This window comes from Alosa pseudoharengus, unplaced genomic scaffold (assembly GCF_046254945.1).
Source record: "Alosa pseudoharengus isolate Yale_2024_CS ecotype anadromous, Long Island Sound unplaced genomic scaffold, YU_APseudo_1.1 YU_APseudo_1.1_scf_15, whole genome shotgun sequence".
Lineage (NCBI taxonomy): Eukaryota > Metazoa > Chordata > Actinopteri > Clupeiformes > Clupeidae > Alosa > Alosa pseudoharengus.
Window position 1 is genome coordinate 24,064,614 of NW_027468620.1, and position 20,198 is coordinate 24,084,811.

General features: G+C 44.9%; 1 protein-coding gene across 2 annotated transcripts; it reads right to left on the reverse strand.

The window, feature by feature from the left end:
* Window positions 1-1,015: 1,015 nt before the first annotated feature.
* Window positions 1,016-19,873, reverse strand: aftphb (aftiphilin b). Of its 2 annotated transcripts, XM_076285963.1 has the most exons (10): window positions 19,691-19,873; window positions 14,493-16,070; window positions 10,583-10,746; window positions 9,317-9,443; window positions 8,959-9,015; window positions 8,519-8,638; window positions 7,147-7,207; window positions 5,412-5,516; window positions 3,517-3,640; window positions 1,016-2,231 (listed from the first exon to the last, which is right to left on the reverse strand). In XM_076285963.1, exons 2-10 carry the CDS (start codon window positions 16,029-16,031, stop codon window positions 2,093-2,095), a joined length of 2,436 nt encoding a protein of 811 aa, XP_076142078.1. In that variant the 5' UTR covers window positions 16,032-16,070; window positions 19,691-19,873; the 3' UTR covers window positions 1,016-2,092. The 2 variants fall into 2 exon arrangements, with proteins under 2 accessions (XP_076142078.1, XP_076142079.1); XM_076285964.1 differs by lacking the exon at window positions 5,412-5,516.
* Between the last annotated feature and the right edge of the window lie 325 nt (window positions 19,874-20,198).

The window sequence follows — 20,198 nt, forward strand, 5'->3', positions numbered from 1 at the left end:
CCTTAAGTCTAACTAGAGATATATAAGCTAGTTTAACAGCATGAATAAGTGCAAACATGAATGGGTCTGCTCAATGCACCGTGCAACTTGATCCATAGAACTTTGACTACAGGAACTCAATTTACTCATTCTTTGCATTTGCCCACTGATTAAGTTAGGGTCCAGAGTTTGATATTGAGAATATCCTATATTAAACCCTCTGTGATAAACCTTTCGTTTATTGTTCACATTTCTAACATTAAAATAACAGATTCATGAAGGAATTCCCAGACTTTTCCACTAGAAATCTGTTCTACAAGTAAAACAAGTGATAACTGTCTTTCTCTTGCACAACTCCCAATTGTGCTGTCCCACAAGACTTCATTTGTTGATTGCACAACAAAGGCCATCTCACTAATAGTTTATTCATACCTCAGGCTGCTTCAGGGCCTTATAAGGGTACATTAAAGAAAGGTATGTATACGAATAGAGAGAGAGAGGGATAGCACTACATGAGAAAGTAGAAGAGTGGAAAAGGTCTCAATCAACCAATAGGGCAATTCCATGGAATATTAAGTTTTTTGTAACATCCATAACGACAATAAAATGTGATGGTATGGTATGATGTGAATGATTACATGAAATTTGAGCATTTGCTATTTTTGGCTGAAGAATGTACATCAGAAAAAAATGCACAAAAAATGTATGTTATCATTCACATCATACAAATGCCAAGGGATTTCACTGGCGTTATGGATGTGACAAAAAGTCCATTTTCTGTGGAATTGCCTAATACCAGCTTTTCAAGGAGAAGTACTGTGTTCTGAAACTGAAACCTCGCTGCTATTTACACACGGTATTTTGACATAAGAGCAAAGAGGACACACAGACTTCCAAATACCCAGCCATGACAAGATCACTGTCGGGACCAAGGGCTGCTACTTGGCCTTTGGGTTCTGCAATTCTCTTTAGGAGAGACATTCACTGTCCTTACGTATTCAATTAAAGTCATTAAGAATATTCCACAACAATCGTGTCATTTAAGGCTTCTGTTTAATGTGTTAAATACTAAAAATAAAATCTCACACACTGGGTCTGGAAAAAGAGCACAGACAGGTTGTGAAACCCTCTCATAGGTTCTTCAAGTATAGGACCATTTTCCATTGGACCCTCGAAGCAAGATTTTCTCTCTCTCCTTTCTTTCTTATGTTTTTTTTTCTAAGGAGTTGAATTCACAACACATGGTCTAAAGCACCAATGAACTCTGATTACATCCATTTTATCCATTATATTATTGTGCAATAAGTCCCTCTTAAAACATCCAGTGATACGACTAGGGAGAAACAAATGTACAGAATATCGGAAACAAAGATGAAAAAAAAAAAATCACAAACAAGTACAAAAAAGAATCCAGAGGAGAATATTGGTCTGTTTTCCCTTTTGTTACATATATGGATGGATTCATGTAGCTCTATCCGAAGGAAGAACCAGAGGCATGCCAAAATAAAGATCAATGAGAATGCAACAGGAAAAACAGTGAAAAATAATGGGAAATGTTCCGTGCTGATATTTAATTGTTTTGATGACATGAATAAAAGCTTTGGATTAAGTTCTGATGTTTTCCCCCAAGCAACAGATTTGGAAAGATGATGCCCTTTCTACAAATAGAAACTCTGAGAGGATGAAAACAACAACATTGCCTGAAATACTTATATTATATCCGATACCTCTCTGGGGCATGTGAACCTTATTACACAAAGTTATGGATTCATTGTGTACAGTCTGTTATGTAAATGAATGTTTGTGCATGTTACATAAATGACAGCTTAAAAGGCCTTCTAAACTGGCTATGATATTGCTTTATACTAGATATCTGCTACATTAATGTCTGTTGAGAAACCAATGCACATATTAATAATAAATACACCTTTTATAATGACAAAGTCAAAAGAACAGAAGGGAAACAATTATACAATACTAAAATCAAAACAAAGAGAGGAGAAAGGAGACAAACAAGAAGAAGAAGAAGAAGAAGAAGAAGACAGACATAGACAGAGTGACATAACCAGCATGTGACCTAAAAAGGTCACTGTGTGTGAGGCAGACTGGGCGGTCATGAGGGTGAGTCCGGAGGCTGTGGAACCAGGATGCTGGGGAACATGAGCACTTTGGCCCGCATGAAGGACAGATTGGGGAGGCCGCTGAGAACACGCGCCGCCTCCTCGCTCAGGTTCTCATCCCTCACGGGCCTCCTGCTCAACACACACACACACACACACACACACACACAAGCACACACACATGCACAAACACGCACGCACACATGCACACACGCACACACACGCGGCAGAAAAACAGAAATCCAATCAGTCATTTGGATATTGTATGTGGATGAATGTCTTTGCTAGAACGGACCTAGACACAAACCCATTACTCACATTTAAGCCACATCAATCATGTGACAAAAATGTTAAAAACACTGACAGAACTATCCCAGCATAACAGACAAACTCAGACAAGTCCTGCTTCTTAAAATGACCCTTTTGTAAATAAGTCACTGTATGGGACAGAAAAAGAACAAGAGAGAGACAGAGAAGCACAGCTATTTGTATGAGAGGCATAGAGCGAGAGAGAAACTAATGCTTTGCAAGTAAAACTTACATACAGTCATTGGTGTCACACAGTTTTACCATGTAAAGGATGAACCTGAATAGTCTAAATAGTCTAAAAGAGTATATATACTTATACTTATACTTATAGTCAACAGGTGCCAAACATCTTTCACTTAAAGCAACACAATGGAGTTCTTAATAATGTCAAAGACCAGACCATCTCTGGGATATTTCCATGACTGATGGTAAGTCTATAGCCTGAAAATGTCAACATTACCGCCAGCTCCATCTAGTGGCCTGATTAATATCCATACTTTAAAAGGTGCCTCTGTGTTGACAATGTATAGGTGCATCCCAAAAAATAAGAATATCATGATAAAGTTTATTTTTCCCCCCGTAATTTATTTAAAAAAGTGAAACTTTCATATAATCTAGATTCATTACACATATGGTAAAATATTTCAAGCCTTTTTGTTTTAATATTGATTATTCTAATTTGATGATTACTGTTTACATCTCATGGAAATCAAAAATCCAGAATTTCAAAATATTAGAATAAAGAATTTACGATACAGATATGTCGACCTGAGATGAGCTCTGATCAGCTAATTAAGTCAAAACACCAGCAATGGTTTCCTGAGCCTTTAATCTCTCAGTCTATGCAGGGCAATAGTCACTTCCATGACATTCTAATTCTATGAGCTGCACCTGGGGGGTATTCCAATTACGTGGTTTAGTGACAAACCTGGGTAAGTTAACTCAGTAGAAGAGCTGTATGGCTTAATTCTCCTAACAAAACAATGCCATAGGGCTCTTGTTGTAGGAGGTTTACCACTTACTCTGAGTTAACTTACCCATGTTTGTCACTAAACCACGTACTTGGAATACCCCCCTGTACATCTAAACAGGTACAGTGCTTTCTGACCTGGTGGATGTGCTGTTTTGCTCTATAGTTGACATCAGGCGTGTGAAGGCGTCAGCAACATTTTTTCCAGTGTTGCTGGACTCCAGTGTGGCTGTGGTCAGTTCATACAACTCTGGATCCACACCTTAATTCACAGAGAAAGATAGATGAGAAGACACTTACATCAACACAGATATGATCGCAAAGCACACTAAAATGTACTTTGTTTTGCTTTACACAAATCCAAAGAAACACACACACACAGTCTCAGAAGGTGTCACTTTAACTTAGCATGTACGTTCACTGCAAAAAACTTCCTTTTGCTTTTTGACTGAAAAGATAGAGAGATGAACCACACACACACACACAACAGCAAAACAAACAAACAAACCAAAAACACACAAGCCCTCTTTTGCTCTAAAATGAAGGATGGAAAGAAAAGCAGCAATACTTACTAAACATGAGAAGCGTCCAGAGAAGAAGGCAAGAAAGCAACCCAGAGAACCAGAGCGCTCACAAAGGAGGAAAGATTTGTTTGGACCCCGCTCAGAACCTCTTACAACTATATGGCTAAGTGTGGGTTGTTGTGATTGTAGTATACAATATCACTTATTCAGTCTTTCAGTTGCGTGATTCTGAGTGAGAACACTTCACACAGACTTTGAGATGGAAGTTCAGATTTGCCAGATATTTGAAACAGTGCAGCACAGCAAACACAATCCACGCAGACAAAAATACAGATCGTCTCAGATGTGTGTTACAGTGGAACTAACATATGTATACCCTTTGAAAGTATGTTTTTTGTAGTGAGGTAGCAAAGCCAGAGATTCTTCTGAAAACTACATTTTTCCATTGCAACCCTTGCAAAAGTCCCCATACTGCATGAATAAGGTTTTGAATTTGAAGAGGTTTTACTGGTGAAATATTTTCGTGTTATACCTTTTTAGTGTGAAATAAAGTATCCATTTTCTGCATTGGGTATTATTCTTTATTGTTAAATCATAATGGGCTAAGGCATGCAAAGGGGAGTAATATTGGTGTTCTTAAAGGAGAATTCCAGCAATTTTTAACATAGCTCTCTGTTTCTCAAGGTCACTGAGTACATTATTTTAAAGATGCCCCCAGAGTGTAGCACTGTAGCTGTTGGCTGCAGCAACGCGAGCTAGGTAGCACCAAATGTTTTTGCTTTATTTCGTACCGACAGTACTCGGTGACCTCGAGAAATGAAGATCTAGGTGAAAAAACACCCGAGTTTTCCTTTAAGGCCTAATGCCAACAGGGGTTGTCTAAACACAGTTTCACAACAGGTTTAGCCTGTTGGAATTTTATGGCGATTTGGGAATAATTGTGGAGATTAGGTCTAGCCTGTTGGGTTTTAGTAGAGTTTTAGTCCAAGCCTGGAGGCCTGATGCCTGCTTTCTGCTCAGAACAGCAACAGGGGAGTGGAGCCTTGGACATGGCAACTGGCCATTAGCCTGACAGAGGGGAGAGAATAGGCTGCAACACATTACCCTCAGGCTACTGGTGGGACGAGGTAATCTGGCCAATTTACTGAGGTGATGTTCCTTCATTCATTCATTCATGCAGTCCAGGGTTATTTCCTCCCTGAGTTCAGGAATGCTAATGGGATTATGGGAGATTTCTTGCTAAAACAAAAGCTTGGGGGAAACTCTGGCACAGAGCTGACTTAAGGTATCTGTCTAAGAATGTGAGAGTGAGGGGATGTCAGAGAACGGGATTCTCTGCGGTAAGGTGTGTGTGTGTGTGTGTGTGTGTGTGTGTGTGTGTGTGTGTGTGTGTGTGTGTGTGTGTGTTTGTGTGTGTGTTTGTGTCCGTGCGCGCGCGCGCGTGTGTGTGTGTGTGTGTGTCCGTGCGTGTGTGCGTGTGTCCGTGCGTGCGTGTGTGCGCGAGCTGACCTGCTGGAGGGGTGCTGCTGCCTGAGCTACTGTCCTCCACCGGCCCAAAGAAATCGAGGTTGAGCTCAAGCGCAGGGAGAGTCCGAGCCCGAGGCTGAGTGGAGCCTGTGTGTAGCGCATACACACAGACACACACACGGCACTGGGGTTAGCATACAGGGTCAGCATAGCGTGTGTCCATCAGGAGAAGTGCGCAGCACAGCAAAAAGAGGCACTGAAGCAACACTACTAGCGGCACTGCTAGCGATGCAGGCGCAGGGACACCGACAGAGGTGACAGGAGAGGAAGAGGGAACCAGACAGAGAAGTCTGGGCCGCTGTATTTAAAGAGACACGGAAAAGCATTGCAGAACAAAAGGCCTAAAGCCTTAGAAATAGGCAAAGGGTCTATGAGCAAAGTGCACAGAGGTGTTGCTTTACTACTGTGTTTCTAAAAAGCATCATTAAGAGAGATTTTGGTATGAGTTAAAGCAGTAGTTAGAGATATTTAGGAGGAGCGTAGAAGGAATGATTTTTTTTAATTTCATAGATGAGATTGGGATGAGAGAAAAAACCCACAGCTACTTCACACAGTGACAGCTCTAGGCAGTTTTGGTAGACACTGTTCTTGTTTAATTAGAACAATAAATAAACAAATCATTGGGGAAGGTACAGACAGAAGTGCAATGAAACAGCAAAAGTGCAGTTTAAATAGAGGGCATAGAAGAAATTCTACAGGAGAGATAGATTAAGAGAGAGAAATAGAGAGAAAGAGAGAAATAGAAGATAGAAACTCACAGTTCAGACCCACCCCCAAAAATCACCTTATATGGCTTTCTCCAGTCACGGACCTTGCTAGGGCACTGATTACAGAGCATGTAAACAAACGCAGCTACCCGGCTCTGCTGTAGTCTTAAAGACTACGCTCACAAGACACGTTCAACAGACAGGGTAGCTAAAGATCTGGGGCCACAGTGGCCAATATCCGGCTTTTCAGGCCTACCATTAGTTGACCAGACTGACTGACTGACACAGTATGGCTTAGGTATTGTAACAAAAAACAGGCTGCAATGTAGGACATGGAGAACAAAATAGATCCAGCACATTTTGGATTTTTGTTCAGATTCAACAGACAGGGCCTTTATGCAATCTGCACAAAGTGATGTGCACTGGTGATTTTAGTCTGAAGGTCTGCAGATCTGACGTATGATTGACTCATCAGCGTGTTGGGGGGAGAACGCCTCAGTGCTGTGCGACTTGCATAAATGCCCAGTGAGGTAGCATGTCTCTGGGCTTGGCTCCGCTGCGAGAGCAGTCCACCACCGGTTAAAAATAGATCATTACAGGGCAGCAGAAATGGGACTGTCAGAGGCAAGAATGGGGGGGGGGGGATGTGAGAGAGAGAGCCTGGAGTTTTCACAGTGGCGGCATAGAGACAGAGGAGATCAAAGACCATGACAACCTGAAGGTTCTTCATTGAGGAGGGGATTCAGAAGAGAAGAGCAGGAGATAAAGGGTAAAAGTCAGCAAGAGAAAGACAGAGTGCAAGGAGACAGATAGATAGACAGACAGACATATAGATAGCCAGGGAGAAAGAGAAAGGAGCATTTGAGAGGTAGCGTCTCAGAGAGAAGAGAGAAGAGTCAGGAAGGGAGACGGAAAAACTGAAAAAGTGCATCAGGAGTAGGAGCTCTGTCGGGCGTGGCGGGTTGTCTTAGCTCCTGCCCTACAGGAGGAGCCTCGGCGCAGAGACGTACCATCCACAGGGGGTTTAAGGCCACTGCTGCTCCATTCAGGCTGCACGCTCGCCAGCGCCTCCTGTGGACACGGAGGAGGAACACCACATCAGGCAGGTGACAGCAGCAAAGCTTTATTATTATGACATACTGTTCTCTGGTGTAATTAAGACAGGAGGGTTTGTGAAATAGATAAACATGAATGGTAATTAAACTGACAGGCGAGTAGAAAATGATGGTGCACAGGAGGGCTGTTTAGACTGAATTATTTAGGTGAAAATTGATCAGCTGGCATTAATTGCATTTTAATGAGGAGCTAATTTACTGTAGCTGGATGTGCAACAACTGTATCATCTCCGGTAATGTGAAGTGAATAATGATCTCTGTAACTGGGAATGCATACCGCAAGGAAGCACCATTTTTAATGTTATCCTAATTAGCTGTGAAATATTCCTCCTTCTGTTATCTTTATCATTACACAACCTTTCCAGGATTGTGTCGCCCCATTTTTTGAAAAGTGTTGCTGGTATCAAATTCAAAATGAACTTATATTTTCTATGAAATAGACACATTTGTCATTTGCATTTGATATGTTGTCTACATATGTTGTATTTCCTTTTTGCAGCTAAATATGGGTTTACGAGATTTGTATATGATCACATCCTGTTTTTATTTGCATTTTACACAACATCCTAACTTTTTATAATTTGGGGTTGTACAATGGCTACACACTTTGGACAATCACCCCACTGTAAATGTCTAAATCCTGTTTTTCATTGTGAACTGGTTATGCAAGCAGCCACTACTGACTCAAAGGACTGAGGACACAACGGTAGACAGATCAAAGCCAAGTCCATGGAAGCCTTCTTCCTGAAGAAAAGGCACTTGACAGCTAAACACTAAGGGTGTTTTCACATATAGTCCCTTTTAAAAGGACCAAACTCAGTCCACTAAAAGGGGACCAGAAAGTGGAGCAAAACAAAAGGACTCAGTTCATTTTGTATTCATATTGTGTTCACTCTATAGATTCTCTGGGGGTCTCAGACCTGCTTTGGATTATGGGCTACGTAGTTGCTCTGGGTTAGTTAGTTAGATGTATTTTCATCATCATTCATTATCAGGATGAAATAATTATCATAACCCATAATTGGTGTGGTGAACTCAGTGACACACTTACCAGAACTGTATATAAGGTGGAACAACACTGAAGAGTTCTTCTTTAGCACCTAATGTGTACCATAAGAAGACAGCTTCCCATTTTTCCACAGAGAATCATATTTATAGCCTCATAGGATAACACCTATCCCTCAATGCCTCTTCAGAGACTGACGTTCATGTCACTCTAACCTGTGAAGCATGATGGGAGCTGTCCCAAGCCTGGGGCTGGGCCTACCTGTGTGGGTTTGGACGGGGCGCCTCTGTCTGGAGCTCCAGGAGGTGCTTGTGCTGAGGCAGCCACTGGCCCAGCAGCTGAGGAGGTGTTCACTGGATCTTTGGTGGGCTCTAGCATTCCCTGATGGAGAGAGAATGGAATAATGGGTCATCAAGATAGAGAAATACAGAGAGAGATAGATAGATAGAGAGAGAGAGAGAGAGAGAGAGAGAGACAGAGAGATGGATGATAGACACAGATGACATGTCATCCAGACATGGCGTGGATAGATGCCTAGATATACTATTAAAAGATGTATTGACCAAGACAAATTTTTATGGAAAGGTAATCAAAATATGTGTGTCTGGTCATACACACTGAAAGACAGCTTTCTCTACTAGGATCTAGGATGGGTTCCTTTTCTGAGGCTACAATAGCACCAGGTGACTAGAACTACTCACCAAGCTGGCAGCAAATGTGGGCACTAGTACTGGCTGTTTCTTCTGGCCAGCAAACACCTAGGACAGGAACATAGTCTGTGGTCAGTAGTTATTAGAGACCATTTTAAATGGATTAAATGGATGCAGAGAAAAACACTGACATGAATAACTCAATACTATGTCATTAGGTCTTAATATCCAATAGACGTGAAATACAAAAGCAACAGGATGACAAGACAGACACACACACTGTATGTAGAAAAGATCGGAAAACAGGATGACAAGACAGACACACACACTGTTTGTAAAAAAAAGTCAGACACACACACAGACACAGACGCAGCCACGCGAACAGACAAGGAGAGACGGCCAGACCCACAATGTTTCTGGTGTCCATGGCCAGGGAGCGGAGCAGCTGCTTGTTGCTATGGGAACCTCCCCATAAAAACTTGAGGCTGAAGGCGCTGTGGATCTCCTGCAGGTGCCACCACATGTCCTGTGGTTCCCTAGGAAACCAGAGAGACAGACTGAGTGCACTGAGCTGGGGGTGGGGGGTGGAGTGGGGGGTGACTTTAGTGAGGTTAAGGGCTATGGATGAGGACAGGGAGGGATGCTGCACTTTAAGCCCACTTGAGGGCTTCCATGAGCAAAGACAAATATAGCAACCGAATTCTGCATACTGGCAAAACTTTAATGCTGCCTCAGTGAAAAGAAGTTTTGCAAGCACCAGCTGGAAGAAATGGATGAGGTCCTCGGATTTGCGTGCTTGTAAGTATGCCGTTCTTTCAGTCTACAGACCAGAGTTGCAGAGCTATAGCCCTGCATGTCCTCTAAAACCACACACACACACACACACACACACACACACACACACACACACACACACACACACACACACACACACACACACACACACACACACACACACACACACACACACACACACACACACACACACACACACACACACACACACACACACACACACACACACACACACACACACACACACACACACACACACACACACACACACACACACACACACACACACACACACACACACACACACACACACACACACACACACACACACACACACACACACACACACGGCCCTGCGTGACTGAGGGGAGTGCAGCCAGAATATCAGGCCTTCATCAGGGCAGTGAGCCGTGGCCTCCCCCTGAGCTCAGCCCTGCTGGACCAGCTAGGCTAAGGCTGTCCTCACTGACCCCTACACCCACTCTCCAACCCCCCGGCTGCTCTAGCACACACCAGTACCCTACCTGAGCTAAGGCTGTCCTCACTGACCCCTACACCCACTCTCCAACTCCCCGGCTGCTCTAGCACACACCAGTACCCTACCTGAGCTAAGGCTGAGACGGACAAGATGAAAATGTCACACAGTAATCACCGTGCAATCCAATATCCTATTTTACATATAGCTCAGAACACTGTGCACTAACATGCATATTGCTATTCTGTAAGCTCAACACCATCTGTGTTCCCATGCTTTCCATTGAATTAAATTTTTGCGATTTGTGCACCATTTGTGAGCCATTGTCAAAAAGCGTCATTAGAACTTTCACATGGTATAGCTTGGTAACCAGTGAAATGGCATGCAACAGGTATTGCAGCTCACCGATGAGAAAAGGAAGGGGTCTGGTTTTTCTGCTCCTGCCTGGGCTCAGGCTCCTGGGGTACCAGCAAGACCTTGAGTGATGGGATCTCCTCCCCGACCTGAGGAGCCTCCACGTGGGGGAAACTGGCCTGGAACAGCCTCTGGACTCTGGAGCTCAGAGATGCCTGAGAGAGAGAGAGAGAGAGAATAGAAGAGAGAGAGAGAATAGAAGAGAAGGAGAGAGAGGGAGAGAGAGAGGGAGAGGGAGAAAGAGAGAGAATGCCATAGAACGAGGGACAATGATTAGACACCACCACTATACACACGTACGCCTTTCCTCACCATTGCAAGGACCACACAAAGAAAACACTATACTCAAGCACATGAGATACACACACAGACACACACGCACACACACTAGTTTATATGTATAAATGTCTTATCTATTGTATGTTCTGTATAGTATTGTTTGATGTCCTACTTTGGCAATGCAAAGGAATATTTGTCATGCCAATAAAGGCAAGCTAGCCTTGAATTGAATTGAACTGAAAGAGAGAGACAGATAAGAGATGAGGTTGAGACAGAGAGATGGAGGGAGTGGAGAGGAGGCACTTTAATGGTGAGTCGGGCAGAATGTGAGTGGAAGGCGCACGCACGCACGCACACACACAAAATCCTGACAACAGAACAAGATATTTGATATCTGACTTGAAATGAAACCATTTTCCACAGCACACTAAGAGGGAAACAACTGGCACTATAAACTCTGCAAGAGCTCGAGGAAGCTAAGAACTGCACTTTCATACTTTCAGAATCAGGGTCTTATTCTTAACAACAACAAACATACCAAACTAACTACAATTGACAGTTCATGTCATAGACAGAGATGGTTCATCAACATGTTCTCAATAATCTTTGACACAGGGTGATTTAAAAGTAAACACACACAGAGTCTCATTGCTTTGACCCCTGCCTGTCCTAACATGAGCCCTGGGAAGATCTGGATCAGAACATGCTCTACTGGACAGGGAAAGCATAACGCTGGAAATGGACCAACCTCCCACCGAGCTCAATGGTGCTGCCCTTCTTTTTACGTCTCTTTTACTGGCACAACAGAGCAGGAGTATTATAAATTCTTCAAGACAAGGAGAAAGAACTGATACTGGATATGTGCCTTTTAACTGAAAAATGGATGATCCTGAACACACATCCCACTTCTAGCTTAGTGGCCTGCTGGCTTTCTGCGTATCAACGGAGTGTGGCCACAAGAGGGTGCTGCAACTGTGAAGTGATCTTGAACTTTAGCATGGCATACCATTAGCATGATTGCCATGCACTCAATCAGCACAAGTTGCCTGCAATTAAAGTTGAATAAACGTTTTTTGATGAAGAGAAATGGAGCCTCCTTAACACCAGATTTGGATAGGACCTCTTCAACACACACACACACACACACACACACACACACACACACACACACACACACACACACACACACACACACACACACACACACACACACACACACACACACACACACACACACACACACACACACACACACACCTTCCCCTCCCATTATCTTAATGGAGTTTTAGCATGCTCCATTGAGTGCTCTATCAAGCAGTACAGTGGACTTTTTCAGAAAGGGAACTAGTGAAAACCCAGAGCTGGGAGGTAAGCAAGCTGAAAACACAGGTGGCCTGACATTGCTATCCGCCTGTCCTCTGGAGTGTAGGAGACTTTGGGAAGTCTTTGTTTACATTAGGCAGTTGTTGCTGAACGTAAGCTAGCTATCAGATACACTGATCCCAATATCAATATCAAGACACAGAGAGTTAAACAAGACAGGAGCATTGATGCTGGATGCAGTGCTTACATGATGGTAGGGGAGTTGTGGTTTATACCAGTATGTGTAGGAGTGAGTGACTGACTGAGTAAGAGTGAGAGACTCTCCCTTTTTCCACTGTTGGGATTTCTACGCTAGTCAAACTCAAGTTCCAATAGTCAAAGACGTTAATCAGACTGAAGCTATCCTTATTGTGATCGCTAAATGTGTTTAAACACTAATAATGACACCAGTGTTTCCCATACATTGACTTATTTGTGGCAGCCCACCACAATATCAACATTGACCACCACACAATGATTTTCCAGGTTGTACTAAATTGTGCTTAAATCTGGTTAGCATCATAACCACGCTGTGCTAATTTGTTAAAAACTGTTGTATTCAAGTTAATTCTGCAAACCAACCACCACAAATGGAATTTAATTCTGTGGGAAACACTGGACACTAATAATAGAATGTTCATCAACCATGCCTGTGTCTCCTTCCTTGAGTGCTGTTTAATAATGGGCCAGGGACACGTGTAGAGTACAGAACAAGATATTTGATATCTGACTTGAAATGAAACCATTTTCCAAAGCACACCAGGAGGGAAACTACTGACACATGCACTGCTCATTTGGCCAGCTGTTGGGGCTGATACACAGCTGCAGAGTTTATCAATTCTGGCAAGTGGACAATGTCAATTTCAATGTCAAATTTATTTATAAAGCGCATTTACAGACGGCTTAGCCGCACCAAAGTGCTTCACAATAAAGTGCAATAAATAAAAACAGGAAGGCACAAAAACAAAACAAAAAGGGCTACAGTTAAAAGAAAATTAAGAAAAGCAGAAAAAAGAACATTTAAAACTAAACACTGGGGCATAAAGGGAGACACTAGCCAAAGGCAAGTGAAAAGAGGTGGGTCTTTAAAAGGGACTTAAAAACATTTAGAGACTGAGCTGAACGGATGTGGAGGGGGAGGCAGTTCCAGAGTCTAGGGGCTGCCACTGAAATGTCTCTGTCCCCCCTAGTTTTCAGCCTCGCCCTGGGTTCTTCCAGCCGCAGTTGGTCTGCTGACCGTAGTGCTCTGGAAGGGGAATGGTGGTGGAGAAGATCAGACAGGTAGGTGGGGGCCAGACCATGGAGATTTGTATACAGTCAAGAGGAGTTTGAAATTGATGCGGTAGCGGATGCGGAGCCAGTGGAGTGAAGCCAGAACTGGGGTGATATGTTCACGTTTTTTAGTGCAGGAGAGGAGTCGGGCGGCTGAGTTCTGAACCAACTGCAGGCGGCGGAGCTGGGATTGATCAATGGGAATTGATAAATGCGCTTTATAAATAAATTTGACATTGACATTGACATTGTCCACTTGCCAGAATTGATAAACTCTGCAGCTGTGTACTTTCATAATGTGTAAAGAAATGTGCAAGTAAAATAGTTTACATTTTTCCTGTTTAAGCTAACAGGATCCCTCATTTCCTGTTTAAGATAACAGGATCCCACATATCTTTGAAGCGTGTGTGCGTGTGTGTGTGTGTGTGTGTGTGTGTGTGTGTGTGTTCGTGTTCTTAGGAGAGGTGCTGTGTAAACAGGCCCTGTCTACCCATATCAAAGTGGTGGTAAACAGGACAAAGATATGCTATGACAGCAATGTCCTCTGCAAAACTGCAACACACACACACACACTCTTAAGCACAAAGTGCCTACATACCCCTATTCTCCCTTGAGCTCAATCACAAGCACACACCCGCACACTCTCTCTCAATCTCTCTCTCTCTCACACACACACACACACACACACACACTCACACACACACACATACACACTTGCTGTGGAGCCTTCATTCATGCTCCTCCTCTGCTGTCTGTGTTCATTAGGTTCTGTGTGTGAGTGATAAGCAGCAGCATCCCTACATAGGCCTACAGCTGCGCTGCACAGTGCAGAGCAGAGGATTGCGGGAGGACAAAACAATGCATTTGAGGATGTCAACAAATCAAGATTTAATTGACAGATTAAATCAACTATGATAAAAATCATTAGTTGCGGCCCTATATTTGTCTACAGATGCCTGTGAAGTATGCATACGGTAATCCCACTTACCGTCAGACTCTCCCTCCTGCTGGTGTGTGGACTGCCAAAGGTGGGGACTGTGACCGCTGCCCCGTCCTGCCACTGGGGTTCCTCCATCTCAGACAGGTCGGTGGTCTCGGTCTGGGCCTCCCCGAACGCCGCCCAGCCATCCCCATCTCCAGCTGCACCTGCCTGGTCATCCACCGGAGGCTCCCCGAAGGCAGCCCACTCCTCCCCGGCATCATTCCCACCACCACCACCACCACCACCGCCCACAGGCACAGATTGGAAATCTGCAAAGCTGTCACTGACGGGGAGGTCCCCGAACTGTCCCCCCTGGGCGGGGCCTTCCGCCGCGTCCTCCTCGGCCCCAGCGTCCTCCTCTGGGGCTTCCTGGGGGAGTGTCTGCCCTGCGCCGGCCTCTGGCGGAGCATCAGAGGGAGCAGGGAAATGGGCGGGAAAGCTGGCGAAGCCTCCGTCCTGTGCGCCGGACTCAGTCTGACTGAAGTCGGTGAAGCCCTGAGTGGAGTGCGCCCCTGCCTCCCCGAAGCCGGCAAAGTCGTCGTCTTCGGGGACGCTGGCCGGAGGTGGCCCCTCGGTGGTGGAAGTTGGAGCCGTGCTATTGAAGTCGCCAAAGTCCCCGAACTCCTCCAGGTCGCTAGGGGACACGACCTCGCAGAAGGAGGCAAAGTCGTCGCTCACTGAAGTCCGCGTTGGACCCGAGGGTGTCGGGAGGTCCTTGTCTGCTGGATGGACGTTGCTCTCGGAGTCCCGTCCCTCTGGGAGAACCTCTCCATCCTGACTGATGCAACTGGGGCTGGGCGGCATCTCAGTAGCCCCTGACTGGGCCTGTGTGTGAAGTCCTGAGCCCGGTGGGCCTTGTGGTTCTACTGATGTCCCCTGGTCTCTGGGTTTTGAGTCTTCCTCCACGGAAATTGTCTCTTGTTCCTCTGGGGCCACCGTAGCTGGGGCATCACTACTTTGTTCCTGCTTTGTGTGAGTATGGAGTTTGGTGAAGCCATTGGGTAAGCTGGTCCCTTCTCCTGAGGCTGCTTTGTGCTGACTAGTGTCTCTGTGGTCAGTGTCCTCTGACCCACGGTGCACACAAGGAGAGCTGGAGCTCAAGGCAGAGGCGGTGGTGTCTTCTGAGGGGTCCTGTGCATCTGTCTCTGGGAAACCGTTTGCTAAGGGCTCCGTGACAGCCACATTTCCATTCACGTAGAGGCTGCCAGTCTCAGTCCTTGGCCCACTCGCCTCGGATCTTGTGGAGTCTCGGTCCGGCTCATCCTGGGCCGTGTCTGCTGGCTGCTTGAGGGGATTGGAGCCCACCACAGAGACCTTACAGGGACCAGGAGCCGTCGAGCCAATGGGGAATTCAGGGGGTGGCGTGTCGGAGGCTTGCGTTTGGTTGAAGACCGTGGGGGGCGTGTCCAGCTCTGAGAGGCTGAAGCTGGAGGCCAGGGCGCCGCCGAAGCCCCCAAAGTCCCCGAACTCATCATCCTCTTCCTCCATCCCCTCGTCCATTGGAGGGGGGGAGGAGGAGTAGAGGCGCATGACGTCGGGCTCCATGGTCCCCTAGCCACACCTGGGGGCCTCATGCACAGACACCTGGAGGAAAAGGAAAAAACCCATCAATGTTTGCCAGAGCTAGTTTCACGTGATCTATCACAGATTCAAGGATTCCCTTCAACTAATCTTCAGCTTTTCAAACCACAATAACGACATTTAAGACTTTTTATGCATTATGATATTCTGAAATATCACTGCGGGAGTTTAGTCTGCACTTTTTAGCATATTAGCATCAGTCATATTAGCATTAGGAATGCATTAATGGAATTAGGAATGCATAATGTGGCATGACAAAGTCACATGACCCCAAGCAGAAGTGAGTTCAATCAGCATGACACTGCACTCCAGCAAAACAGGAAGTCTAACAAGCAGACATCAAGCACTGCCACAAACACACTGATAGGTGAGATTGGTCAACACCATCAGATTACAGTCACTTCACTCTTTCCTGTTGTGACCACAGAGGGGAAATCTGACTGACTTTGTAAGGTAGCTAGCCAAGTCACAGATTCTGTAATTACAAAGCGTCTCCCACCATGTGCTTTGCCGACAAGGGTCAGAGGGGATGCGAGTTGGGAAAAACATGCGTCCCAAACCTGTGGCAAAGGCACTCAATAACTATGCTAAAGCACTAGGCAACACATACTACATGTGTGTGTGTCTGTATGAGCCTGAATACGTCTCTAACCAATGGCTCAAATCCATTGACCTATTCAGCTGCTCTCCCCACACCCAGGCCAGTAAACACATCACCATCCTACCGTGGCCCAACCCAACCCTTTCCTCTTCCCCTCTCTCCGGCTGGGCTAAGCCACTGAGCCAGAGGACAACCAGAAGATCATCAATCCCCCTCACACACACACCCCTTCAGAAAGCCACAGTGACAGGATCAGAACCACAACATTCCCTCAGTGCATCCTCGGAGTGCTGGCCTTAACACGCTCAACAGCAACCAAGACCAAGTCCACTGGGAGGGACACAGGCCAAACCTCTCCGCAAGTGCAATGGCAACATTTCCCTACTGTAGTTATTTAGCATGTCTGTACACATTTGCATAAACCAATGTGTTGAATTTATGAAATAACTAAACTGAAATAAATTTAGGGAATCCATATAGACGCCATGGATAAGCATTTGTTGATGAGGCCTGGCCTAGCCATGATGTAAAAGCCAAGGACATTTCAGCCTATTTTCAGTTAGTCCTACGCGCTTCACTGGCAAAGGTGCAGAGCTATGTAATCACGGAGTGTAGATTAAATAAAGCAGAGCAACCAAGACGTGTGGGCTGCACTTTCATTTTTACAATCCTGGGCACAATTCCTTAAGTATCTAGACAGATTGGTGTGCACTAAATTCAATTTAATTTTAACGCACCATTTTGGCACTTTGTACTATAAATAAACTGCACGTGGCCGATTATGCCTCCAAGTTGAACGAAAGAACAGTCGAGTGTACTATGCCAAGAAGGCTTTGCACATGGCTGGGTAAGAGTGGTAGGTAGCGGCTCAAGGGCACGAGGAGGACAGGCGTTCCATTAAGGAGAGGAGAGATCATAGAGAGATAAGAACTCGCTCAGGTGGTCAGGAGGAAGAGGGGTGGCTCTTAAGCTGGGGAGCCTCTCGGGCAGAATGGGGACAAGCTACCAGCCGAATGAGGTCACGGGTAATCAATAGTAAGCCTACCCAGCACTTCAACCCTTTTTGGGCACTCTCTACATTGGACTCTCCTGTTCTCAGTGTGAGCATGCCATGGGAGAAAAAAAAACGACAACAATCATGCACGTATTCATGCAGTGTTGCCCACACACTCTCACAACATCTCCCTTCCCATGGTGCATGGGAGAATCAGTCCTCCTCTTTCATTTCATCTCTGTTTCTCTGAACTGTCTCTCTTACTCCCACAATGTCACCTCCCCTCCATCCATCCATCTCACTGATTCCTCTCTTTTTCACCCCTCAGTAACAGCCTCGCTGCTCTGGTTTCTCTCTCCTCATCTTCTTTGGCTTTTATTTCTCCCACCTTCCTATTGTAGCAGCCAGCCGATCACTCTTCCTCCCACGTTTTTTTAAAAATGTTTTATCTGCACTCAGCTACAGGGAAGTGTGTGATGAAAAAAACAACAGTGCTGAAATGTTGAAACAACTGAGGCTTCCCCTCCAAGCGATTCAATAACTGCTGACCTTAGGGGAACTTCACTCCCGGGGGAACTGTGAAACAGCAACAAAGCAATCATAAAGACATTCTAGCCGTTGATGTCCAGCTATGGTGAAAAACAGTGGAACACACGCACGCACTTATTGTCAAGGCGTTTCCAGCTCCTGTCATGGAAAGAGAGGCCAGCCGCAGACCCTGTGACGTGACAGTGTTTGGACCTGTGAAACTGAGCCGGGCATCCTATCCTGGTACCATTGTGTTCAGAGTCAAACCTCTGGTGCTACACACACACACACACACACACACACACACACACACACACACTTCTGAGAGCCCTAACTAAGTTACTGCAATAAACACACGCTGGGGCTACCACTATGCGGTAGACTAAGACTGAAACAGTCAACAGCGAGATCATTGTGAAATACCACCTTCTGAAAAACTGTGGCAAAGAGTAATCAGATGGCCACAACAAAGTCCTACCGATAAATAGCATGCAGCGGAGACAGTTGTAATTTGACCTCTACCCAGGGAGTATCAGTATCAGTAACAGAGACTGTTTTTGTACGATGGCTGCAGAAACATTATTGCATTGGGTCTGTGCTACTGCTGGGCCATGTGGAGGGATGGTGTTTATAAACGGTCCAGCTTGCCCATCAGGTATTATGGACATATTTCCCAGTAAGATTTTGACACTTATAAAAAGTATATATAAAATATAAAAAGGCAATAACTAGGCTGCTGTTTTTCTCTAGCTACCGCTATACCCACACTGACATGATATGCAAATGTGCAATGGGGTACAGTGGCAGCTGTATGTCTGCTGTATCCATCATTTTGTGAACAAATCTGCACTTCTTCTGAATCTTCTTCGAAAGCAACTGGTTTGTCAGTCCACTCGTTTCCAACTTTCACTTTTCAACAGCAAATTCACAAATATTTAGGCTGCAAGATATGGCAAAGTTATGATTAGCCACGATAAGCACCTTAAGATTATGATCAAGAAGATTATTATAAGGCTAGGTAGGATCACGTCCGATGGCTTCATGTTTGTAACACGATAAGAAAGGCCACCCTTCGACTATTTATAGGCACAGAATATCTGAATAACCGGTCTGTCACATGAGTTTAGATGAAGACCTAAACAAACATGAAAGTTAACAACTCTCTGCCTAGCCTGAGTTACTTGCAAGAATAAGCGAAGCTCTGGACTTCAGGTGCGCTAACAAAACTCTGATGCTATTCTAGCGCCGACTTGAAAAACAGTGTCTTCCGTAACCTGGGGCATTACTGACCCGGCTAGAGCAATGTGACAAATATGATCTTCCCTGCCCAACACCGATAGCTTCCATATCTTTAGGATCAAAACTGTCCATACAAGTCAACATAACACCTGGCATATTTATTTCACACTTCTAGATGAGCTGTTGCCAGGGAAGACATTTAATGATATCTGTGTTGTTGAAACACTGACGTTAGCTAGCAACTCGCTGGCAAAAAATTACCTGTAACGTTATTAACCCAGTGATGTGGTCCATGGCCCAAAAGCCAGCGGCATCCCTCTTACCGATGGCAGAAAATCAGACAAGTGCAATTCCGCTAATCCTTGGCAACTGCCTTTTGCAAAGAAGGCTAAAATAGCCCAGCTGACGCTTCCAACGATCCTTTCCAACCTCTACCTCTCTCAACTATTCCTTTCCCAGCATGCAAGGTTTCTTGTCAACTGAAAGAGTGGAAAGGGGGCCGTCTCAAAAACGTCATATCCGGAAATGAGTCTTGTTTACAAAATGGGAGTGTTCTTAAAGCGTTACAAAGTCTTTCTCGGTATGGCACCTGTTACTTTTGTAGCAACATTTAGCTGTGGGACTCCCCAACATTCCGAAATGAGTCCGGTCAATAAAAAATAGGAATGTTATATGCCTGTTCATTGCCATCTGATTCTGAAATATAGGTAACTTCTCTTTGGTTTCTTCATAGAAAAATAAAAATGTAGGATAGGGATCTACATGTAAT

What these genes read in the sequence shown, in the direction of transcription:
- aftphb (XM_076285963.1), bottom strand. Translation starts at nt 16,031, where the DNA reads ATGGAGCCCGACGTCATGCGCCTCTACTCCTCCTCCCCCCCTCCAATG. An exon ending in GCAGGAGGGAGAGTCTGACG is followed by an intron (nt 10,747 to 14,492) that starts GTAAGTGGGATT and finishes TCTCTCTCTCAG; the next exon opens with GCATCTCTGAGCTCCAGAGT. An exon ending in CAGCAGCACCCCTCCAGCAG is followed by an intron (nt 3,641 to 5,411) that starts GTCAGCTCGCGC and finishes CTGTGAATTAAG; the next exon opens with GTGTGGATCCAGAGTTGTAT.